At 36.4% G+C, this 27,121-nt stretch overlaps 1 protein-coding gene across 4 annotated transcripts in view; it reads right to left on the bottom strand.

Moving 5' to 3' along the window:
- LOC124407674 (collagen alpha-2(IX) chain-like) overlaps positions 1–27,121 on the bottom strand; it is a 68,483-nt gene that overhangs the window by 13,222 nt on the left and 28,140 nt on the right. The window contains exons 3-12 of one of the 4 annotated variants that reach the window (XM_046884066.1): positions 18,609–18,688; positions 9,958–10,180; positions 8,012–8,228; positions 5,870–6,040; positions 5,028–5,099; positions 4,816–4,920; positions 4,020–4,118; positions 2,298–2,396; positions 1,857–2,153; positions 1,429–1,603 (exon numbers count right to left, since the gene is read on the bottom strand). In XM_046884066.1, coding sequence (XP_046740022.1) covers positions 1,429–1,603; positions 1,857–2,153; positions 2,298–2,396; positions 4,020–4,118; positions 4,816–4,920; positions 5,028–5,099; positions 5,870–6,040; positions 8,012–8,228; positions 9,958–10,180; positions 18,609–18,688 — 1,538 coding nt within the window. Of the gene's footprint in view, positions 1–1,428; positions 1,604–1,856; positions 2,154–2,297; positions 2,397–3,112; positions 3,212–4,019; positions 4,119–4,815; positions 4,921–5,027; positions 5,100–5,869; positions 6,041–8,011; positions 8,229–9,957; positions 10,181–18,608; positions 18,689–27,121 lie in introns of all 4 variants that reach the window. The other 3 variants (XM_046884068.1, XM_046884070.1, XM_046884069.1) reach the window with 3 other exon arrangements.

Here is a 27,121-nt window from a genome sequence, read left to right as displayed (position 1 = left end):
CCGCAAAAAAAATTTAGACATTAGCCATCTCATTTACATATATAGAAATTTTTGTGGGTCAAGTTAGATTGAAAACTCATTTAAAAAAGAACATGGGTTAACACAACAATTAGCTTCCAACTTACTAATTCATTGACCATCGAAAAACTTGTCATCAATTCAATTCATACTCAGTTCGAGTATAAGTTGCGTATGAGTTGAAATTGTAAAAAATTATAAAAATTTGAAATCTTATAATTCACAAGTCGAGCGAAAGCAGAATGAATACATCGTTGTTGTACATTGTGCAATCTCGTTTGCATGCGGACATGAAACTGATCGTTAAACCACGTTCACGCTGATTAAGTCATATTTAAAAGCTATTTGTTATTTTAATCCCACACGACTATCAGTCGCTATTTCTAGTTGGATCAAGTGAATACATTTTGACCAAGTTTAACAATAAATCTAGGTTTATGTCAACAACTATAATTGGACTGGTATGATTAATACTACTGCTGTACGGAACCACATACACGTGTTTTCATTAATGGTTCAGATCAATCGATTTCTGACTTCATGAAATCAAAATCACTGGTAATTACTGGCACGTGTTTTGCCCCTTGGATCATGTCTAATCATGAGGTCACTCCAAATTCACGCATACATTGAAACCTATCTTGTTCATCTACACTGCGAATAAGTGCATAATCATTCTGGTCTCTAATTGACTCTATTATCGTTATGTTCCCAGGCTGATGAAGAACCGAGTGAGATGTTCTGCGCTACTTTACCTAGTGACAGCGGCAAGTTTGAAAATACTTGAATAGCTAGTAGATTTAACTGTTGGATAGTCGCAAAGCCGAGTTTCTATTACATTTTGTTAGTTGAGCACGGTTGTTTTCCATGCAATTCAAAAAGTTGTTTTATCACATTGACTTAACATCGAATCTTAATTGTGAATATATTCAGAGAACGGTGACGAAAATATTCTACTTCATTCGGAAACTAATAAAATATTTTAATACATATATCCTTTACATAATTTTTAGTACAAAACATAACATATTTCTACCGAAAATTACTTTCATTGAAAAATGCATAAAAGCTTCGCTTCTGTCGGGCGTCCTCCGTTATCGATATCATAGGTTACGAATTGTTCAGTACTTGTAAAATTGTCTGTTGAAAAGTAATGAACTTTTTCAAAAAAATCAAATGCTCCAAGTTTTGAAAAAAAAAAAAAACATATATATATATATATATATATATTGGGGCTTACTCGGTTTCGTAAGGATTGCCCCATATATAATGGATACATGCTGGCTTGAATAGAGAAAACTCAATTGCTTTCAAAAAAGAAGCTGTCCAGTATTTAGCAGACTGATTAAGTATAACGTGCAATTACAATACATAAGATGTACAAACAGCTAAGCTTGAAAATTCAACTACCTTTGTCACCTCGAATTCCAGGTTCGCCACGGTCACCCTGGTCACCTTTGACCCCCTTTTCTCCAGCAGGACCTTGTAGTCCAGCTGCGCCTGGCGTTCCCGGTAATCCTGGAGCTCCAGGAACTGTTCCTCCGATTAATGCGTTCCCGGGTTGACCCGGTGGTCCTGGAAGACCCTGAACAAAAATTTGACTCACAATTTGATGTTTGTAATATGCGCAATCGAAGAAATTAATTTAATTAGGCTATGCTGTTACGTAAGAAAAATTCGGTGTGAAATTTTAGACTGCATGATTTGGTGTCATTTGATACTATCTGATTTTGAATTTACAAATTGAAAATAATCGTTGCTTTATAGTAGTTCAGTCTGGCCAATTTTGGTCAATTTTAACACCACAGTTCTTATGAAGTTTTATTAAATTTCCCCACCGTTGATCCTTGGAGTCCTGGAGGTCCCGGTGGTCCGTAATCTCCACGTTCGCCCTTCAAGCCTCGTTCACCCGGAAGTCCATCCCGTCCAGGAAACCCCGAATCGCCTCGTTCTCCAGTGAATCCTCGAATTCCCGGAGCACCTTGAGGCCCAGGTGGTCCAACGGGCCCCGGGGGGCCTCGCACAATTTCTCCACTCCCGTTTCCAGGAGGTCCTTGAGGTCCTGGGGCACCAGGAAAACCCGGCTGCCCGATTTCACCCTGATCTCCCTTAAGTCCAGCGAAACCCATGTCTCCCTGACGATGGCGAAGAGATGAATGCGTTAAATAGACAAAAATAAAACCAAAGCGCGTGACCCGATTGGCTGTTTAATTGTCAGGTGAACGAGTTTCAAATTCTAAAAGTACAGGTAAGTACTCTAAAAGTATTTTATTACTCACGCGGTCACCTTTGGGTCCAGGGCTCCCTGGAAATCCTTGAGGGCCGATGATGCCTTGGGGACCAAGTTGTCCTTTGGCACCAGCCAAACCCCGCGGTCCCTAAGTCGAGGGCATGAAATTGTTTTTAATTATTCCGAAATAGCGATTTTCTGGTAAAAAACTAAATTGGATTGGCAAATGTTTCTGACGATGTGAAGCTAAGTTGTTGGAAGTAGTATGATTCTACTGTAAATTCTACAGAAATTTACAAATTGCCACACCGTTAAAGTGTCAAAAAATTTTACAGCTTACAAAAACGTCTAGTTTTTGTTATTCTATGATAATTATACAATATATCCAAGTAGTAAAATGATGAGCAGAATCTGGTAATTATTGAAATTTTTTGATCTGGTTTGATGATTCTTTAATGACGACAAGTCATTGTCGGTCAATTCATTCACTGTTTATTGTAAATTAACAAGCTAATGGACATTCGTGAACGTATCAAGATGACAGCTAATTTGGAAAACTTTTCATTATTAACAAACAAAATTAAACAAACAACTATTAAAAAGCACAATCAACATACTTCTTCCAATATGGTATAATGAATAAGTTTTATACTCACATGTGAATATAGTATTATAATACACTGGTGTGCTAGTCTTACTGAATTGCAATGTATTAGAATCTATCTACTCTAAGTATATAGATATAGTAATGCAACGGTACGTGAGTTACTGTAGTGTGATTACGATTAAGTTCTACGAAAGCTCGTCTACGACTCAAAAATCTATTAAATACCAAAAACATTGTTAGATTCGTTAAAAACATACGGGTAATCCATTGAGCCCCGGAAGTCCCCTTGGGCCCGGAAAACCTGGGAGGCCCGGTTCTCCGATGCGGCCAATTGGTCCCCGTGGGCCAGGTGGCCCCTATACAAATGGAAACAGAAGAAGAGGCAGTCGGGTTAAGATAAGCATTCACAACTCACTACGAAAGTCTTGAGAGTTTTACATTTTTGGAATAGAATAAAACCTGGCAATGATATCGATACTTCACTCTTTTCTAACTACGTATACAAATGCCACAAACAAACAATTAGCCAAAAAACGATATTTTTAATCAAATCGGTCGTACATTTAGAATTTATTAAATTGTTCTATTCGCAAACTGAGATCTTTTTGAAAATACACAAATATAAAAAACAAAAGATTAGACAGCGATGCTTCATTACAAATCGTTTCAAAATTATTAAAAATCTAGTAGATTCGTTCGATTCCAAGTTACGAAGACACATTTTATTCAAAAGACTATTTTCGACGAAGCCACTGAAACAGATTTTCTTTTTTCCCCGATAATCAATTCAACGTTAGTTTATTAAATATTCAAAAGTATAAAATTCAGTATAAGTTTCCAAGGTCTTTGTCAAATAATTTCCAGATAATTTGTCGAATATTCAATACGTTACTCGTAATAAACCAAAAAAAAAGTATCGATTTTTGGCCAACCAACTTCCCTAAACAAAAAAAGTAAATTTATGTGCTATTATACCAATATAAATTGGGTTGTTAATGTATTTGCCACATTTTATCCTGTGTTCAACGGTGATAAATAGTGATCTGGTATCAGGAACAGGTAACAAGGAACTACAAGTTTTGCTCAAGTTTTTACCAAGCTACAGTTGTTATGCCCCCTTTTTCGACCGGATGCGATAAACCTGAAATGAATCAAAGGACATACTTGTGGTCCAGGCTCGCCCCAGAGCCCCGCGCTTCCCGGTAAACCTATGAAGCCACGTTCTCCTTTCTGTCCAGGTGGTCCCGGAGGACCTGTTACTCCCTATATTGATCATGGGGAATTGTTAAGTTTTCTGGAAATTGAATGGCAACGACCAAAACATATATATACTTCGAAATTCACACCACCCTTCAGGTTTCTTCCAACTTCTGCTATACATTATACGGTGAAAATCGGCAGAAGAATCTGAGAGGAAATGGTGAAAGTCAGCAGATTGCGCGTGCAAATTTGCATGCGCAAGCTTTATCGTATTTTCGTACAAGCTGTCCACTTGAGGCTCATATCATCAAAGACGGCTCATCGAGGTAACGTAGAAAATTTTAAGTTTTTTGGGTTAAGCAGGTCTCAAATAGCCGTTGCAGTAATTCGGGAAAACTGGACGAACATAATTTTAATTTCTCATTTAACGCGCAAAGGTTAGACTTCTAACGCTTTCTTGAGAGTAAGTTGGCTCCCCTGTCTGGCAGACGAAAATCGTCCGCGCCGACCAATAGAGATTCATTGTTTTGCGCATGCGCAGTCGATTATTCAACTTGCTAAGTTTCACCCTTTCCTCTCTGTGTATTTCAAAAATTGTACCACTCTGCAGGTTTTTTTCAAACTTCTGCTACATGTTACATTGCGGAAATCAGAATATTGGTGATTGGTTACGTAAATATTTTAGAATAACAACTTGGATGATATATATTTCATGTGATTTGTCGCTATTATACTAAAATATTATTATCTCTTAGTTCACCTGTGTGCCATTATAGCCAGGAGGTCCTTGTGGACAGGTGGTAGAACACGTTTCAGGAGGTTTTCCTGTCAGATTAGAGGGAGTACCAGAGCCAGGTATAATCTTCTGATGGATAAAAGTAAAAATTGTAAGTATAAGATAGGCTTTGACTTTTGTTCACTCATACACTATTGTAACTGTCACTGAACATTATCACTTGACAAGGAGCTTACCGGTAATTCGTCGCATGTTTCTCGTGCGGGTCTTGTGGGGTCACAACTAAGTAACATCCATTGTAAGTCAACCTGTTTGTAACAGAGTAATCAGTTATTGGTGATTATAATATGTGTAACTTGTTACGAGTAAAAGAACACGGTAAGAGAATGACTAATGTGGTCTTAGCCTTGGGTTTTTTAACGGTTTTCTCCAAATGTATGATAATTTGTATTACTAATTGTCCCTAATCCTATATTCTAATATCAATGAGACAAAAAAAAAAACGTTCATACATTGAGTCGAAGATGAAAATGTGCCGTTGAGTGTTGATGAATAGATAAAAGTCGAGACCTCCGTTTGAATTGAATTTCTAGAAGCATTGAATATTTATTGTTCATCACTTTGTATTGACCGATAATTTAACTTTGCAACCGGGAAGTAACGAAGCGTATATAAAACAAGAACGATAATTGTATGTTGAGCAATTGAAGCATGCAGAATTAACGTGGCGTGAGCGCTCAATAATTTATTAACTCCGGCTGTAAAGTGTTAAGTGCTTGTTAATCGCGGCGTAGTAACAAAGCTATCTCTAAAAGTCATCTGGAAATCCATGTCTCTTCGAGCAGCAGATTGACGGCTGCAGCAGTAATTATATTCTTCGGCATTGTGGGTCGATCACAATTGAACCTTTCAGCCAATTTCGAATGAACATTCTTTGAAACATCGCAGAACAAAATAATTTGCAGCGAAAGAAGAATCACGGTATTAAAATGTCTTCTCCTTAAAAGTATAATGATAATGATAATTGAAATGAAATAAAAAAAAAAAACCTTTGTTCTATTGGTAACAGCAAACTCACAGGTACTGTTCGTTTTGAGTTGCCAACTTTGGCGATGGAGGTTTTTCCTTTGACATCGATGGGTCCTTTCAGTTCCAATGGTTGTGAAATCCCTTTGCCACAATCTAAGTACAAGACCACGCTCTGCCTGAAGACGCCAAAGTGAATCTTGTGCCAGCCTTTGTCGAAAACCTACACACCAAAATAATCCGATCTAGGTATGAGTTGTGAAAATTCTATGAATTAAAGCAGCACAAAAAAAAAAAATCACCTGCGAAGAGCAATGGTCTCGATAATTTCGGTCAGCAGTGTAATAGTGTAAACTATGTGCCCTGCAACAATTACTCACTGTAGCGTAAACAACGCGTTGTGACACAGAAATCATGAGTATGTCTGGTAATTATCTATTCACTGTGGAACATTAGAAGTATGCAAATATGTACAATCTGTGAAAGATGAATTGTAACAGCGCCATATACATTGCAGTGATCAGGTAGCGGAGTAAGTACACCGTAAAAAGTTTTATTGAGGCCATTGCTCCGAGCAGTTGTTTTACATTATGGAATAGGTATATAAACATTGTCACTTTGCTGGTGTTTTTCCGCACGTGTATAAATTTTCGCCAATATCCAAAGGAATAAGGGATAATTCATAATCAGTATCAAGTGCCAGACCTGCTACTGGTGCTAATTGTTATTGGCTGTTCGAAGCATTAAGTTTCGATTTAAAGGAGGGTAAAAAAGTTGAACAGCGCAGCTTGTTCATTAGCCAGATAAATGTTAATGGCATCATTTGTGATATAAAACGTCGCAGCACGCAACTGACGAAGGCTGCATGCGTATGTAATGACCACGAGCTACTATAAAACTAATCTGTAAAATTCTTCAAAGCACCCGATGTCCCTGTTTCATTTTTCCCGCTTCATACTCTGATCCTACTTCAAAAGACGTATGCAACATGATTAATTGAGACATGAAACTCCACGCGATACCTAAGCGTATAATAGAATTCCAGTCACATAAAGCGTCAGTGTTATAGTGAGATGACAGCGATGATGTCTTTAGAGTGTCACTACAAGTGTACAATGAGTAAACCCCTGCAGTGCAGAATCACTCGAATATCTACTCACCTACAAGATCTCGGTAAATATTAAAAAACACTTTGAGTTATACATTTATGATCGAGAAGTGACCATCCAATCAGATGAAATACATATAATGTATAAAAAAAATGAGAAAATAATGATAATGGAAATAAATCTGTTGTATTTCCCACATTTGTCTATGATAATTCGTACTTTCGTAGCATACTTTCACATCAGTATAGTTTTTACGTATGAACTATCCGAATGAAAAAAAATATTGCCTGAAAATCTGAGAAAAATCCCCAATTTTACTAGCTTACGAATGTAATGAACAAGTTCACAAATTGTCTATTATAGAGCAAAACGAATCCTAGGTAACGGAAGTTACAATAATCTTGGACCGTTGCTTGAAATGACGCATGGCGCAAAAATGTAGATCGGATATGGTTAGCTCGTTATAGTTTGATACGCGTCCCGGTCAACCTCCGTGGATCGTGTGCTTTTCTAGATTCGAACATGCCCTGAACAATTACGCAAGAATCCGTAACTCGATATGCATATGTTTGGAGCAGAGATTTATGCGGGCCTTACACTTTGAAATATGGCACCTAGTGTGTAGGTATATGGCTAATGCTTCACATCCCCACGTGCCGCTCCCATGACGTAATTCATTGCGAAACAGACGGAATCGTCACTAACGATAGGCATAATACACGGTTTAGTGTATAAGTTTTGATCCTCACTCCAGGAGTGAAATGGCCTAATAATCTGCTCTGCCTTCTTTACTTGACGTTTCACTCCAATGTATATTCTACCCATGATTACGTAAAACCAGCAGCAAATCTTCGTTGATATAGAGATCGAAAGTCGAATAACTAACCGCCAATTATGCATAAAAGCTCGAGATATGGATACAAGCGAGTGGTCTTCGGCTTCTGATTTTAAACAATCTTTATATTCTGCATTTTCCGAGGTGTTTAATTCCAGCGGAGCTTGGCCTGAACCTAATTCTTGTCTTGGGTCTTAACTGACTGACCGTGAAAAAATGCAGCACTTCTAGATAAAAATTAAGTACTCACGGAAACGTTATTGAAGACTACTGTTTTCAGTTTTCCGTCGTAATTCACGATCGAGAATTCCAAAGTCCGTTTCCTCAGGTTCAAAGTGATCAGGAATTGTGGCCGTGTTTCGACATCGAGTATCCTCACTACGTGCCATGGTCGGTTTGGCCACTTTCGCGTTTTGAAGGTACATATTAAACTGAACTCCTCTGGTAATCCGGAGGGAAAAATATCACTGAAATAGAAAAAAAAGTGGAAAAAATAAGCCGATGACTCAAGCTTTCGCTCCTGCAGATAAATACAAATTATTTTCAGAATGCACCACATTTATTGCAGCAGGTCTCACATGTTGTTCTCTGAGTATTTTGTGTCGCTTCGCTCTAACGCCTCCACGATTTATGGAGAGGATATTTGTGGCCCAGAATGGTAATAGTTATAATGATTATACATGGCTTAAAACCAAATCATTCATACCTTAACCTCCTCCAAATTTGTCACTTCATACAATTTTTCTATTTTCTAATGATCCACACACTTGAAGTTTGTGGGGTGATTTATGCCGTGAAAGTCTCAAGAAACTAAACACCTAAATGCGCACACACCAAGTCACGTGATTCCATTGGTAGGTTCAACGAATTTGTGTCGAGTTTTTCGTCTGCTTGTCAGGTTGACTAACTGATTTGCCGCAGACGATATCGATCAAAATGTAACGGCATTTTGAGGTTATTTTGCGTCGAAGACTCAAGATAGCCAAAATATGACGGATCTGCATTTGAGTCCACATAACCTCAAAATGCTACGTGTATTGACAATTCGCATTGGATCCTAATTAGACTGAGTTGGCCAGCCTGTTTAAACATGCAAGAAATCTGGCAGAGTATCAATTATACTTGCACTCAAATAGCACAACAATAACACAGAACATTGAAATTGTTGTGTTTTTCATGCTTCTGCAGTTATGCGTTGTTACATACATAACCAATTTGGGATGTAGATCTAACATACCGAGAATCGTTTGTGAACTTTGGCAGTTGCCGTGGTTTCGTTAGTCAGGATATGGATATATTTTCAGAAATGGTAGTACAGACTCAGGATGTAACTTTAGTTGCCTATCAAGCGGCGCTGCGCGACGAGTTTCACAAAAGCTCGTGACGTGTCTAATCCTTAATAATGTGCCGCTCGAAACTGACCGCATCTCGAAATAGAAGGTATTCATCATTTTCAAAAGGTTAAACCCACGGTAGCACCCTCCTCAAACCATGATTAGAATCAATGAAATTGGATTTTGCTGCCTGTAATATAAATAGGTACATCGTAAAATCTGCTAAAACACCGACGTGACATTATTAAATCGTGTGGACGTTCGTTATGCTTCGTTCTCGAACGCAAAACTTCGATGGCGCCTTATAGGTAATGAAATACACTCGTAAAATTATGGCTCCCTCACAATACTTCTACTTCGAAGAAGTCGTCAAACGAACTCGGGGTTAATGATCTCGCGATTTCTTAACCACTCGTAGGGTTTGTCGGAAATTCGAACAATTGTATAAAAGGTTGTAGCAGGTGACTGCTGCAAACACAATCCATTGTGAAAAATCGAATAAAAAAACTAACAATAAGTTGTTAACCACCGAATGGTTTTTAGAATTTTTCAATCGTGGATAAAAAAAAATTCCTGCATCCTTGCATATTTAAGGGAAAAAAGTTTATAAAAACATATACGTAAAAAATTAAATTCTATGAAACTTTTAGATATCCATGATTGTAAATTAAAATACCTACATTCGAAGTATATCATGGATTAAAAAACGAAAATATTAACTATATTGAGTAGTTTGTGACACTAATTGGACACAAGAAAAATATATAGGGAAAATCGGATTTTGTTGAATTGAAATTGGTCTAGCTCCGGTCGATTGTTGCGAAAGAATGCGATGTAGAAGTTATTTAACTTTGTTGATTACCTTGTTGGTAGGGTCAAATCTGCATCTCTGTCTAATCTATACGCCGTTTGCATGCGATTACTTCCCCTGACCCTGGTTACTCCGGGGCGTTGAGAGTCCAGCAAGTCTAATTTATACTTCCTGATGAAATCAAAGGTTTGAAGATCATCTTCGCCCGGTTTGTAGCCTGCACAAGGAGCCGGAGGCACCTCAAGACCAGGCTCCTCTTCGATCACGTTATATTCTGTAATTAAAAAAGATGTTTGATATATTTTCAAAATTAATTGTTTCATCGAATCGTGAACTATTTATTCAGTAGCACGCTCTACGAGTGAACAGTGAGGTAATTAACATGTCATTGTCATTTTATTTAATAGTAACGAAGAAACATGTCTGTGTAATTAATGTTATAATGTTGACAAATTAAACAAATCAGCATAGAATAAGTGAGAATCCATTTTTAAGAATCAGGATTTGCCAACTTTGATTTTTTATGATTAAAAAAAAGATTTCTTTCGCCACAATGACGAAAGTCAATAAATCCTTTCTCTGGTGAAACAACAGTGATATCGCGCTAACTCATTTGCCTTGTTAAATACGCTGAAAGAGTTACGCGTGTATTACATTCGTTAAATTGAGCATTAGGTCGGGTATCCGCAGTAGGATTTGTTCGTTCTGCGTTCATTCTCCGCTTCTCTGCACTACGTCTAGTTAAAAGATTTAAAGGAAGAAAAAACTAGGCCTGGAGGTACGTTGTCGTTATTATATTAATGCCAAGAGGACTCAGGCCTTTTGACAAATTTCAAGACTATATACTCGCCTTTCGCAATGAATGGGACCTACAGTCTGAATCAAAAGTTTTGTAAAAAGTAAAACCGTTAGAAAAATCTAAGGAAATGTTATTTTTCCGATAACTCTCAAATCAAAATCGGCGGCCATCGATCTCGCCAAGTTCATAAAAAAATGAAAATAAAGATAAATTTTTCATCGCGAAGACAAGCCTTCGATCTACCCGGCAAAAATATTATCACATATTTCTCCGCTCTCTTGTCTCTTGGCAGTAAGGATTTTGATTTCAGTATTTTTTTGTAGTAACGTTTCTACTACGAACAACAGAAGCCATAAAATATCGAGAATGTGAAAAATGGTTGTATAATCAGGAAGCTTAAAATAATCAATCTTGATGTTTTTGATTCGATTCTAATGTTTTTCAGATTATTTTATACAGCCTAGAAATCACCAGAGATCAACAAAAAAGTATTGCGAATAGTTATCTCCAGAATACTGAGTACAAATAACTTTGTATAAATACGATAACCAACAGATATTCGTGTTTTCTTTTTTTTTTCTAACTTTTGATTCAGAGTGTGGTTCCCGTTCATCCTTAAGTTGGTGTTCCGGGTTCTCCGATATTAGCTCTTCGCGTGGCGTCGGCAGCCAAACGAAATGAAATGAAAGCTTGGCGCCAGGAGATACTGGCTCTTGGCTCACACAGCCATGGCCGAAATTCGATACAGCGAATACTAAGATCTTTTATACCTATGTAGGTAGTCGCGATAAGATTGTAAAAAATATGAGGCCAGACGGTCCAACGGAGGATGAAGACTTCCGACCTTTTGTTACGGGGCTAAACAAGCGTGGGCGATTAAGTCGAGGTTTAATACTTCCACCGGTTTTATGGATATAGGTATAATGCGTATTTTTATACGCTCCTTGAATATATGGCGTAATTTCTAGCGAATGTGGCTTGTCGCTAGAACTGCGGTCCGTTACGATTAGTCAGCTAATTCTATTAGTTCGTCGGTTTGTGGTAGTTTGAATAATAACCGACTTGGAGAGTTATGAATTCCTCAACACTTTGCTATTAATACATCAGCACGATCTGAATTCTTTTCTTTCCCTAAGAAATAATTTTAATTGTAAGTAAGTTTAATTCTTCAATTGGTGTAAACGAGTCTTGTGATTTTCCATGAGAGTACACACCAGAGTGTGCCAGAAAAAAAAATATGAATTTGAATTTTATTCTTTGGCACACCTTAGTACACACGGACATTATTGGAAATAGTTTCTGTAACAAACGTAACTTTTCAATTCTTTCTACTGGAGAAATTTACAAATTCTTACGTAGGTGAAGGATCGACAATTTTTGTCAGCTCGAAAATTCCTGAATTTCTGTTACGCCGTTAATAAAACACAGAGCACCAGTTACATATACTGTTACGTATACCAGCTGATGCCATTGAGAGCTTATAATGCTCTTTAGTGATAAAAAAAAGTTATAAATTGTATTGATTTTCGGTAACTTAGGTTCTCAAAATGCATAGATTCCATCGCGTACTACATCAGCGTTGAGTAATTTGCCATAAAATAAGTTTAGTGTCAATTGAGTATGAAATAAATTTTGACTTATCAATATTTACTTTGTCTCATAATGGAATTGTATTTTAACTCGTTAAGACAAATTGAAATATGATTGCACGCTGTTATAGAACTAATAATTATATTCAGAGTAAAATATAGTTTTCGTTTCGGTCCGTTTATAATTTTTCTCTGACTGTAAAGTACTGCTTCGTGCGAACAATGATCGTTGATCGTAAACCAAAACGAAATTACGAACTTACTTGTAAAATTATTCAATTGATACAGGAATTTGGTAAGTTTTTCACGAATTTTCGAAAAGACATTAAATATAGTTCATTATCTGAGAAATCAGTAGGTATCGAGATTAGAGTTACGATTACGATATTGAATCCTTCGTATGTTTTGCCTGTCGTGAAACCGAACGAGTTCGATGATCGCTTCTAAGTAGAAATTCTTCCGTGGAGCGATAATGTGGTCTTGAATATAGCCAATCACCAAAAATAATTGATGTAAAATGATTGTGAATTGAAGTAAACATCCAGATTAATTTCTTGATCAAAATAAATGCTCTTCATCAATTTTCAAATTATCCATTGAGAGTATGAAAAGCAATTACACATTAAATAGCAACTCAACCTGTCGTTACATAGTGTTTAGTCATCGTTGGAAGCTTTCTTGTTTCCTTATACAGGGTGTGTGTAAAATCAACAAAACGATAAACTTTGTATTGAAAAAAGTAAAAAAAAAAAAAAAATAAAAATAAATAACAAAACATTTTCCTGTATGTGAAAACAGAATTTCTCGTTTTCAAACGGACTCTTTACTCCATTATTGCGAAGATGTACACCTGGGCTTCTGATTTTCCATCACATTTTTCAAATTCTGTTTACAAGCACTGGAAATTGTTTGTCTTTTTTATCGGAAAATTTACAGTTTTGTTAATTTCACACAAGAATTCGGTTTCTTAATGTTTTAACGCTGTTTACGGTCGTCGAATACGTTGGGTCGGAAGTGATCACATCTGCTTAGTTACACTACGAACAAACGCACAGTACCAAATCCTTTAAAGCCCTCCGGAGCCGTTAGGATGAGTTTCCTATCTCGAAATGCTTGCCTAAGCAGCTTCTACACACCCTAGAAGTTTGTGCGGAGTTAAGATACACACCCTGTACAAATATTTCATTCTTCCGGCGTTATCACCTTCATGGACAGAAACAACTGTGTAAACGTCGTCCTTAGAAAACGTCATCGGGTGAATACCATAGCAATAAAGTATGTTTATGGTATATACTCGTTTGACGTGGAATAGGTTATATAACACACACACAGGACTACATGTTATGGACATGTTAAAGCTGTGTGATCATAGAGAATCGTTTAATCATAGACCTTGAACAGTTGTTTCAACAATTAATTAATTAATCTATCTCTCGAGAAAATAATTAATTAAAAGAGCCGATGGATCGATTGATCAGTATTTTCGGTCAAGCGTGTTTCTGATTAATCAATTAATTGATTCATTCAATTAAGTGTCCGTCATTTTTTCTTTCAATGTATTATTTTTCAATTTAAATTATTTGTCATAATTTCATTCGTATAGTCAAATTTTACTCAATCATAGAAATGCTCTGTTCGTTCAACAATCACCTCGCAATTATCTTCTTATTCATTTGCCAGTCGAAGATTAATCAGGAAAATAGTCGATTGAAGGGACTAATTCAACGAACAGATCGTTATTCATTTAATTTTCAACAATTGCAAATTGTTTTTCAGCAACTAATTCATATCTATAACGATTTATCGTTTAATTACACAACCCTATTCCAAAGGCATTTATTGGGGTTATTATTTGCCGTGAAGATCTCTCAACTATTTACCGATACTTGACTATAATTAACTGGCTCTTCTGTTCCAGTGCGTAGGTGGTTACGGTTGCTACCAGGAACCCGTCGTCGGCCCAACCAGATTTCATCCACGAGATGACTGGCGCCACTTTGCGGATACATTAACGATATTTAGTCACGTATATCGCATAGACAGATAATATAGACATTCGTGAAGAACACTGTTCTTGATGTCACGCTAAGGATACGTTAGGATCCATACGAAGTTAGGAGTGAGCCGCAGTTTACGGACCATATATACTCAATACTACTAGCCATAGTTCATCTTTTTTGCTCCTTTTCGCCAACGTGTGATTCACTAGAGAGTTTCCGTTGAGGTAAAAATTTTTTTCGCTCACGTCTGAAGACTTTTCAACAGCAACCATAGAAATCCTTGTGAAAGGATTCGTCAGAAACTCAGTTTTGAAATAAGTCGTTGCTAGAATTTGGATTTGTTTTTATCCAGATAAAATAGGAAGGATATCATTTCTTTGGCCAATAGCTATTTATGTGGCATTCCCGTAAACCGCCTGTTTTTTTTGGCAAGGATAAAGATTTGAGGACGAGCTGAAGGCGAGCCGGAAGCGAGTACTGAAATTATCCGAGCCAAAAGACGGTTCACGGGCATGCCACATACAATATTTTTTACGGTATGGGCATTGAAAAGCAAAACGAAGAGTGAGGTTATGTCGCGATCTGTTCGACGAAGCTACTTTATTCGCCAGTTTGGGATGCGCACTTCGAACTGCGCATCAAAACTGCGGAATAAAGACTTTATTCCACAACTTTGTTCGCTGCCGTATAAAGCGTCACTTTACGGAACGAAAACTGCCACAAAAAGTGGACTTTTCAATGCCCATGCCGTAAAAAATAATATATATATATATATATAAGCCATATGTATAAACGCCTATACGCAAGAAATTTTCCCGCATTATACTGTCTATAATGTATATTCAAATTGTCTATTCTTCAATCGAGGATATATTGCAACTACGACCTAATCTGATCCAAGTCTTGGGCTAGTCAAAGCGCCGCAAGTGGGAGGGGCGGACGCATAACTTCTGAATGACATCGATGTCGTGACATCGTACCGAAGAAATGCTACGTTGTATTATACTTCAAAGCGATCAGAGATCAAGGTAGCTCGCAAATGGAATCAAAAATGGATGCATGCTATCTGATTTTATGCTTGTAATGCGCCAACCGCAGCACGCAGCGGCAGTACACGATGTAAGATTTATGTAGGATCTTATCGGATCTACAAAGGTGTAAATCAAAGCACACTGTATTCTACTTTAGACCATTTGAAGTTAGGATAATCTTTTTCCATCCCGGAATAAGATTGCAGAGTTACTTTTTGCCGAAATAAATATCCTCTTGAAATACAAGATTTTTAGATCAAATTTAAGAGGTGGCTCATCGCATGTGACTTTTTCCAGTTTCTTCGTAGAATCAGTAAAAATAATCGTGAAATACAGTTTGACAGTTGGACTATAAGCCAATTCCTTCTAATATAAGTAATAACATATTTGTGTTTGTTATAGCACATTGGAATTAGAAAGACAAGTTCAGACCACTTTTTTACTTGTCACCTAATTTCTAGTGAAATTTCTAATTGTGATTAATCATACGTTGCTATTATTTATGATTGTGATGACTCGTATGTATATTTTTTGTATAAAAGTTCCGATAATTTGACGTTAGTGCAACAATAAATTAACGTCGAGGTCTTATGTGAGTGTAAAAGTGAACTACCGAAATTAAAACGAAGCTATTTCTACAAGAACCAGTAAAAATGACTGGTATTTAAAAAATAGCTACCTAATAATAAAAAAATTTTATATCATATTGATACCGAGTTTGCCTTCTTGTTACACAATATACACTATTGATTGGACGGTAGCTGTAAGAAGGCGACAGTCGATGCATTGAACCATCGTTCGATTACCACATTGTTACATCGTCGCATCTATAATGATGGAAAACTGATTGATAACGCGATCAATTGTACAACAGCGTGTAATCCATCGTATATGTAGGAGCGCCAATAGCGAGTACCACAAATTGATTACAATGTAATAGATAAGATTGGAAATAAAATAGTAACCCCTAAGATTGTTTTTTTTTCTTCATCTCAATTTTTTATCTCTTCGGAGGTGCTCCTGTTCAATTTGATATTACATCGATCCTAGGATAGGAAAATAGAAAGTATCAAGTTTATAGTAATGATTTTCATTCTCCAACTCGGTGTTATTAGGAACTAGGAATACTATTTCCGGCTTTTAATTGGTTGCGCTCAACACCATCGATGTTTTTAAGATCGATCTATACACGATCGACTTTATCGGATTAGGATAATGTTTTTTTTTTTTTTTTTTTTTTTTTCTTTCGCTGGATCAGTGTCTAAACGCTTGTTTTTGCCGGACGAAAAAACCTCCGAAGTATATGATTTTTAGTCCAAGTCTAACAATAAGAAAAAAAACCAACAAGAACCTAAAAATTTTTTTTGTTTAATTAACAACTCTTCATGAAAAACTTTATGCATGTTTACAATTTTATACAAAATAATACGAAATATTTCAATTTATGTAAAATTTCGTAGTAACACGGGAGCATTTTTTCTTGAACAAAAACTAACGTTTGAACCTTCTTCCATCAATAACAAGTGTTTAATGTGGCTGACCTTAATGAGTCCACAAGACATTACCAAGTTCATTTGAAATTTTTTTTTATTTTTATCCTATTACACAACTAATTTAAAAACTACATGGCCGATGACATCAATACAAAATGTATTCTTTAGACATTGAAACGCCGATTACTAGTGAAAACGAAATTTTTAACTTCTCTTATTCTTCTTTTGCCACAAAAAACGAGCAGCACTAAAAAAAAATACATTCTTACCCTAATCTGAAACAGTGTAATCAACAGTAGACTTTTTGGTAATTCTCATATTTTGATACCTATAGATATAATAACCGGTTGGATCGATGTTTATTCTATGGGTGCAAAGTGTTTTGACGGTTTTTTAAGGTCATCATTATAAGTTATACGTATATCGGTGGAAATAAACACTTGAAACCGCGAGTTTGCATGCAATATTATGCCTATAGAATCCTCTTTGCTGTTACATGAAATTTGATTGAGTACCCGTTGAATATATTAGCCTAGAATAAGTTCTGATCGAATCTTACGAATGCCTGAAGGGCTAGAATAAATGCTGATGTGTGTCACATAATCCATTGTGTGGAAGGCTGGACGGTTCAAATAGACTGCCAGATAAATATTGGGTCGAGTTCACGTATGCAATTCAACTAGGAACAGGTCACGAGAGCCAGAATATACCGATTCGTATTACATGTAAATAAATTAAGGCGATGAATGCAATAGCTACATGCAATTAGATCATTCGTATTAACTTCTGTGCGTAAGAAAAAAAAATAGTGACAAGAATTCTTTTCTTTTTTGTTTAAGACAACTAAGGCCTTCCAATTTTTGTGCATGTAATTTTTTATTTAGGATTAGTTTCTAACCACGGTTTTCTGTCTCGGAATGCTTGCCTAAGCAGCTTCTACACACCCTAGAAGTCTGTTCAGACTTAACATGAACACTCTGTATACTTTAAAAAGACTTGAAGTGAAGCGTCGATACTTGAATTTCTGTTTATAGTACCAATATTTTATATTTTTGTATTTTTAAAGAGATCTTGAAGAGAAGAGAAAGTGACTGACGTGAGCTGAACATTAGATGTTATAAACCTTTAAGAAAGATTATGAAAACAAGCTGAAGATTTGGTCAAGATTATCTTTTTTTGTTTTACGGATTACTGGGGGTCGATCATGTAATTTCACTTTTCACATTTCCCATCATCCAAGCATTCTGATTAGTTGACTAAACTTTGCAAACCAATCGCAATCCTCGGATGTTGTGAAATGTGAAAAGTGAAAAGTGGAATTACATAATCGACCCCCTGGTCAAGTTAAATTCGATGCCCATCAGTCATTGGCTATCGTACGAACTCGAGGTACGATACGAGCTCAAGCTGGTTCCAAGAAAAAATATCTATGATAGCAAATGTGTCTATTAGAATGGCAGTTAACCGAGTATAGAAGTGGAATACATTATTTGTCGCGTAACAGAATAGCGGCATGAATCAATTTCAGTATCTATTTTAATGTATATTAATGATTCTTTTATGTTACTGAAGCTCACTTGGAGACGTAGATACCGATAAGCATCGTAATGGCGTGGCACTAAGTATGAAAATCACCGAACAATTTCAAGAAAAGCCTATATATTAACAACAGTATCTGTGAAATGAACTATAGCCAAAATATCTTAAATTTTCTGAAATAGCTCAGTAGTCGATATAGAAAACTTTCAACTGACGTCAATAGAAGTAAATAAATTAGATATTATACTTACGTGCTTTTGTGAGTTGTATTGACTGAAGGAGTGCGAGTAACCACGATGCTAAGAGTAGCGCTCTTTTCCACCGTTCCGTCCTGAAAAAAATATTTTATAAATCAGTTAACTTTGCTAAACGAGACAGGATTTATGAAATCGTAAAATACTGCTGATTACATCTATTTTTAAGATCTTTCTTTCTCATATGTTTGGATGAAAATTATACGCTACGCATTTCGATTTCATTGCAACAAGTGATCGAGGAATCAGAATATTAATCGTTAATTGCAGGTCGTTGCAGGTCGAATTTTTGTTAGAAGTTCTTCAGATCACGATGGAAAATTGATGTTGTAAAATGTTACACTTCATATGTACTGAATATATCATATATCATATAATATATATAATAGCTATTTATGTGGCATGCCCGTAAACCGCCTGTTTTTTTTTTTGGCAAGGATAAAGATTTGAGGACGAGCTGAAGGCGAGCCGGAAGCGAATACTGAAATTATCCGAGCCAAAAAACGGTTTACGAGCATGCGACATACAATATTTTTTACGGTAAGGGCATTGAAAAGCAAAACGAAGAGTGAGGTTATGTCGCGATCTGTTCGACGAAGCTACTTTATTCGCCAGTTTGGGATGCGCACTTCGAACTGCGCATCAAAACTGCGGAATAAAGACTTTATTCCACAACTTTGTTCGCTGCCGTATAAAGCGTCACTTTACGGAACGAAAACTGCCACAAAAAGTGGACTTTTCAATGCCCATGCCGTAAAAAAATAAATATATATATATATATATATATATATATATATATATATATATATATGTAAACACTATATTATACTACCAATAAAATTTTGTGTTAATTTGAATTTTAGTATCGTGCCTTCTGAACAGTTGACCATATGAATCGACTGTGTATTTGATGACTGGTGGCGGATTCGCATTGGAATTTTGCTGAATTATTTTAAGCTGAACGACTTCCTGACAAACAGTCCAAAACCTTGACGATTTGTACAATCTCACGTTTAACATAAAACTGTATTTCTCTGGATGAGAAATCTCCGTGGGTTGAGTTCCGTACAAAGATACTCGTGCCCATTTTAAGACAATGAACTTTACTCTTAGAACCTGAAACAATTTAGTTTACAAGGTTGCGCAAGCGCGTGTCGAGCCGGCGTTGTATAGTTGTCGTCATCGTAGTTGAAACTGGAAATATCGTCACGAGACTTCAACTGAGAATAATTGATACGTAATGTATGAAAAGTGATAAATCATCAGATCCGAGTCAAAGTATGTTCTACAATTATTTATGAGTTTAATCGATTCATGTGTTACATTGAAGGTTTCAATTACACTGGCCTGGAAAAGAAAACTTTTTTCTCCTTCTTTTTATTATGTGGAAATTATAATACATTCGATACTCTTGAATCGAAATATAGTAATAAAAAATATATACCACGTATGCTATGCGTGTAATGTGTGTTTTTTTTTTTTTTTTTTTTTTTAATCAAACGTTATTTATGCTCAGAAATTGTAACCAAACACTAACGATAGTAACAGCGGTTATAAAAAAAAAACACAAGATTAAGAGGTTTAAACAATAAAATCGTCAAAAAGTCTATGTACTGGTAAATTCTAGTTATTTTGCAGTTTTCTTTTTTCTTATATCATCGATTAAAATTTCCCGGCAAATCGACCAAAAAAAATCTGCAAACAATCCTTCTGGCTATTTTCCGTTGTTTTAGTCTTTCTATGCGAAAAATGTCCTGGGCTTAGTATTTAATCAGATAAAAGTAGTGTAAATGCAAAAACAAAACATAACAAATTCTGAAAAAATTCAAAGATTTCGAAAGAACAATAGAAAAAGAAATTATATGAACGAATGACGATACATGATAGCAAAAAATGGAAAGCAGATATAGATTCATCACATTAAAACCTTCATCTCTCCTCGTACTCTACACACAATATGCGATGTGAATAATTTGAGATTTGACCAGCAAGTTCCACGCACGTGAGAATGCACAGACTAGTGAATACTCCTATGGTTTTGTGAGTGTAGCTGATGCACAATCGAAATTTCGTTTTTTTCACTTCGCCCCAATTTTTTTGTCAGAAATCGTTCACTTACCGAACTTGTAACACAAAACCTATATAACGTTGTGTTACAAGTGTGAAAAGCGAGTGATTTCCGGTGGGTGTAAAGTTTGTTGCGTGTTGAATAAAGAATTTCAACCAAGCTGTGCGCATTTGTCAAAGTTCTTTTACCGCTTTATTCAGAAATGGGGCATTTTACGCACGCTCCACAGGTTTCGAAATTCGAACTTGCCAAGCAGATCTCGGCAAATATACTATTTTCAAAAGTTTATAAACATATCATGAATAACAATTAAATTGTTTGTTTGTTTCTTGAAAAAAAAAATAAGTTTCTCTTTTTTTTTTGCCGTTTTTTGTAACAATGATTTACATCCAGTTGATTTGTGACGACCCAGCCGGTCCAGGACGGTTAGGGACGTGTAAAGATTGGTTCAAAGAAGGAGGTTGTAAATAAATAGAATAAGATAGAGTTAAGATTATAGCTGATAACGATTCTAAGGGTCTGCTGAAATCTTCTCAAGTGGCTTGGGAAGCGACCGGTCAATAGGGACTCAGGGTAGTAAATTTTGCAGTCTTTCCTTGACCTGACCAGATTCCCGGCCCAAGAGCGTGGGAACCCTGACAAACATTACCCTCAAAGATGGACGCGGCACCCTAAAAAAATGTTATTTCCTTCTTTCCTGCACCCCACGTTTTTTTTGGGACCATCCATATGTTATTTCAGTTATTTGGTGATTAAATTCAAGTAGTAGTTTCTATCTGCAGCGAAAGTGAATCAGAGTCTAGGAAAGCATTGTGGCAATTACGTTCTGTCTGCCATTACGTTCAAATGGCGAGAATGATTAACCATCATATTATTTATTCGCAAAAATGGGAAATAACAACACGCACGTGTTTATCTAGAAACCTGCCTACAAAATACTTACACTGCAGCGACGTATTTCATTGAGAATCATTCAAGACTTCCCAAAAACGTTACAAAAAAAGTTACAAATTTTTTAAAAGCACAATCGTTCGCCTTTTTTAAACCAGACGTGAAAAAGGTCTGGCAAAGTTACTGAAACATCGTTTGCGTAAAGGTAAAAACAATTCCTTGTTAGAAAATTGGCCAAACTGATCACGTGGTTTGTTTAGTACACGTATACGCATATAGTATCTATTCTCAAAAAATACTTACAAAGGATCTTTTAAGTGGCAAAGTATGTTTCCGACAAACCACTACACAATACCCTCTGCGGTGGGGTTTTTTTTTTGTCAATTTTTTCTGAAGGGTGAAAAACCAGTTACAGATTAAGAAAGTATTTTCGAACGTCTTTTCGTTTTTTTTTGTCAATTTGGAAGGGTAATTGTGCATTACGAATGTATTAAGTTGGTTACAGGACATTCGGACCAGGCTTGAGGGCAATATTTCTGCACAAGAGTGTACAGACCTATAACTACTCTAGATGGCTTGTGTAGCATCTGAGGTATTTATTCCTTTTATGGTGTACGGAAGGAATCCATGGCGACGACGCCGTGCAGGTATAGCGCTGGAGGTAAACATACCTACGAGTGTATCAAAGATGCGGGTATCACGTGGGTACCAAACGCCACGTGTTTGCGCGTACGCTTACACGTGTGCACGGAACAACACTGTCGAGATGTGAGCTACTTTCACTCCTGCAATCCATCGAAAGTCCAATGATGCCACGCTTTGAACCGCGTTGCTCATCCCTGAAATTCAAATTTGATCGAACCATGGCGTGCGTTGGTGAACAAAACTACACATTGAATTGGATTGGAAAATATTCAACTTTGACAATTGTTGGTAAGGAAAAAGGTTATAGAATGAAAATTTAGAAACCTAGCAGGAACAAAATTGCCGTTGAAAAATGGTCCGGATGCCCCCGTTCAACGAACAAGCCACTCAAAGTGTTCTTTGAGACGTTTGACCATAGTAAAGTGAGCTGCCAACTTTTGAGTAATGGTGCACGCCTTCGTTCACACCGATGCCAGTGTACGTCAATCCCTTTTGTAGACTTCTGTACTTATGTACAAAGTATATAACGTATGGCAAGTATGTAATATAAGAAACACGTTGGCAGTGACCTGGTCCTAGGCATTATATGGTATGTGTGTGAACCTTAAGACAGTTGATAATGTTGATACGTCGACGCATTGACGAACGAGTTGACTGGAAACTCAAGATACACGGTAATGGTGGCTGTATCTCTAAAACAACTCTATGGTGTTTTTTTTTTTTTTTTATCAAGTTTGCGTGATCAAGAATTCTGGTCAGTTCACCACAAAGACGATGGTGGAATTTTTGTTCTTGTTCTTCATGACCTTCGTAACAATACAACAACCTATGGACTAAGATTTTAGCCAAAGCAATTAACAAATCAATTCGAAATTCGTAAGGTGAGTTAATGCCATCAAAATCTTGACTCGGATTGATTTTGCGATAAAACTGCTGACGGATAAGAAAATTATCCATTATTTTGTAAAAATGGATACACTTTAATTTTTGTAGTTTGAAAAGTGGGTTCACATCATTCAAATCAATTCTTTCCTTTCATTAATTCAAATAACTATGTTTCAATTTCATGCCCAATCGAATAGGCACTCGGCGGTTTTTTCGACATTTGTAATGTCTTTGTAATATCAACTACGTGCTGCTTAACGCATTCGTACAAGAAAGGAAGTTTCTTCAAGCTTTGAGGCAACACCATGAACCCATTAACCACCAAGCAATACTAAGCAGATTTGGTTACGACCTTTTGTTGGCAATCGATGAGATCAATGATTCCCATATTTTTGGATAAAATTGGCAAATTGTCTTCAATCATTTATTCATACTGTATGAGCACTGAATCTGGTGTAAAAAACGTAAGGCTTACAGGGTATCGTGAAATTAGAAATTCGTGGTAATTTGAGTTCAGATTACGAAGGTACGGAAGATCCATGTTACCCAATTTTCACCGACGTCGATTTTGTCATCTTCCAAAATGCCCTGCATGTCTCACGAAAATTTGCTCGGTACAATTGAGTCTTGGCTACTCTGAACTTATCACGCAAGTATTCAGGATTGAACGAGATCTCCATAATGCAAATTCAGAACGCTTTTCCCACGAGCAGTACGACTTGATGTAGCATAAAAACCGTCTTACTCAATGTCAACTATGTATAACGGAAAACTTAAGCCCACGTCATCTCATCACACTCGTGGGTTTGTATTTTTTTTTTCTCCAAGATCCTCTCTCCCACAATCTAACTATAGCCCTGTGATACATGAGGAAATACCGATAATGTGTACTTTGATACAGACGTCGTAGCAGGAACAGAACTCCAAGTTTAGGACAATCAATGCTTATTTACTTTGTTCAAACCTAACTCACGTTATTGTCATCAGTATCTACATTCTACGATCTCGTGTGGGTGCAGAATGTGCTTTACGAATCATTCACTGTCTTGTCTGTGACACCATTTGGTGTATGGGTGGTAGCTGTGACTTGAATTATTGCTCCACTGGTGGTCGAGAGTCCCAAGATCAATAAAAGACATGGCTGGCAAACGTGCGTAAGTTTGAACAGAAGCTTCAAATTATTTTTTAAGTCTTTCTCATTCACGAGACGCTTTTAGTCAGATGTCGTTTAGTCAACAGATGTTACACTATCCAATGCAGAGCCCTTGATGAAAAATTAAGACGTTCTTGGCCTGATGGATTATAGATCGAAACTCAATATTACCGATTTCACTATTGTGATAGACTCCATAAGAGGCAGTGAACAAGTTTTACTAATACTATATAGTTTTGTAAGTCCACGCTCATTATTGACGCCCACATAATTATCACATCTCTATAATGAAAAAAAGATACTTTAATAATAAACAAAATTCCAATAAAGAAAGTACACAACACCTACCATGTACCAGGTAATGATGTCCGTTACTATTAATTGTTCTCGATGGATACTTGTGAAGCTGAAGAATACTCTTGAAAAAAATTACGCTGACTGAAAATTCCGTTGCACTGCAATTAGGTATTGTCGGTATGTATGTAGAAATTTGTGATGATATGGAAACGTAAGAGTAACAGAGTGTTATTCAAATGAATGAAAATTTCTGTACTTATGAATTACACGCAGGCCTAGAAGTCTCGGAAAATTGATGCCTTCAGGTGTTCTACATGCACATTACATCGCACAGTTTTTATCAAGTACATGCGTTTTAGTTTCCTTGAACTAGAATGTGAAAACTGGTGATTCGTTGTTGCAAATCAAGGAAACGAAACGTAATGCAAATCTTATGAACAGTTTTAAGGACCCGGCAATAACAATTTGCATAAGTTGATTAAATTCTAGTTGTACAAAACCTGTTTGATTTGCGATAGATAGAACTCATTTACAACATAGATTTGTAAGTTGCATTCGAGTTAGAATTGATTGTTTAATTAATATGTGATTTCAATTAATTTCATGTGATTCAATTACAATATTTGAAACGAATTCGTATCTTTGTTTGATTCGATTACATTTTTTATAATCTTTTTTACCTGTTGCTGTGCGGTACAGGATTTTTTTATCAGATAGAGAGATTATGCTGCTTCTCAAGGAATCTTGAACACAAATTATTCATAACATTTATTACGTACCCGCTCAAGCTGTGCACGAATTATAAACAAAAATCGTCATAGCCAAAGGAACGGGTGGGAACAGCCGATTCTTGTGGTTTCGTGAGCTGATAGACTCATCTGAAGCCCTGAATTTGGATCGCTGTTGAAAATGGTAGAAAAAGATACTTTTCAACTGTTCGGAAATAGAATTTTCTAAAATTATACAGTTTTTGCAAGAGTACCGAATATGGCCGTATTTTAAACGGTTAAACGATACTTTTTAATTGAAATAATATAAAAATATTTTCTACATACCTTCAGGAGTCAAGATTGACTTGAAAAATCGAAATCGCGCAATTCACTCTTATGGTGTAGAATTTTGAAGTTCACCGCATTTGCTATGTTCTCTCGTAACACAATTTTTTCGCAAAGCACTCGTGAAATAGAATAGCAAACAAATTTGCATTGTTTGTTATTATTATAATAAAAGCTACCACTTTTGCTATTCAATTACCTTTTCAACATTACTTTTGTTGCTGTGGTCATCAGTAATTTTTTCACCCCTACCGACCTCTACTATTCGATACCCTAGTTCACAATCATATTAATAACAATTAATTACAATTTGTGCACTATCGTTCTAATTACACCACCTTTTTCCTGTAATTAGTATGATTGGGAACTAAGGAATCGGTGTATCAGTTCGTAGATTATTCCTAGATTATTTTTACAACCCAACGATTCAGTTAAGATTGCACAAGAATAGTTTTTGGCTATATTTCTGAGGTAATAAGAGCTCAATAATGAACTACATGGAAAAAAATAATCGCGAATAAGTAATAGTGCGATTATTAAACATTATTGTTTCAAATAGTAAAATTGTGGTTACAATATTTAATTAAAAATATTTATCATACAAGTGCTAAAATATAAAACTTTGTATGTAGAAAAGGAATATTTGAACATAGAACATTACTGTTTCAAAGAATGAGGTTCGATTCTACAGTATATGTTCTACAGACTCTTTATTACACGAACATTTTTCTGCCAAAAGGAACTTGAAATTCGCATTCGAAATTATCCTGCATGATTTATTCTACATTTTTTTATAGAATATATTTCTGCAAATAAATTTTTCAACGCAACATTTTTTTACAAAATATATTCCTGCTAAGACATTTTTCCACAGAACATTTTTCTAAACAATTGTTTTCCAAAGATTGTGTTTCTGCGGGTAAAAGATGACCCGAGAGAAGCTGAAAAGAGACACGGGAAATGCGATCAAGATTGGTTTCCTGGAAAGGTTACCCAAGTGTCTTTATTCTTCTTGTTGATATTCGTAAATGAATGACCAAATTAACGCTTAATATTTATAACCGGAAATAAAGGAAAAACAAACGAAACAACGAGAACTACCCTCTCTCAATTACAAGAGAAATTGGCTGTCGCTAGAAGTATAACGCTAGAGAGCAGAATGTGGTGTATCGGAACTTTCTCGCACACGTCTGAACTGTGCAGCGGCTGGAACGAAGATGCCCGAAGCTCTCCGAAAGTGGCGAACCGAGGCCGAAGGGGGGGGGGGGGATGCGCGCGCCACCCTGCGGGCGACTCCCTGACTTGCAGCGCGAGACTCAAACACATCGAATCATTAAAAGCATACATTTAGTCGCCAATTTCATAGAATTTGATTTAACTTAATTTGCCGCCCCTAAAATCTGCTTCCTTAGGCTCCAGCCTACTCAGTCTGCTGATAAATCCGCTACTGGTGGTCATAGTATGTCATAAGTTTTTAAATGAGGAAGTGAAAGGAGAAACTTGTGTCACCCCGCTG

Source organism: Diprion similis, chromosome 6 (assembly GCF_021155765.1).
Source record: "Diprion similis isolate iyDipSimi1 chromosome 6, iyDipSimi1.1, whole genome shotgun sequence".
Lineage (NCBI taxonomy): Eukaryota > Metazoa > Arthropoda > Insecta > Hymenoptera > Diprionidae > Diprion > Diprion similis.
The sequence above is the reverse complement of the archived record's forward strand: the minus strand, read 5'-3'. Positions and strand labels throughout refer to the sequence as shown.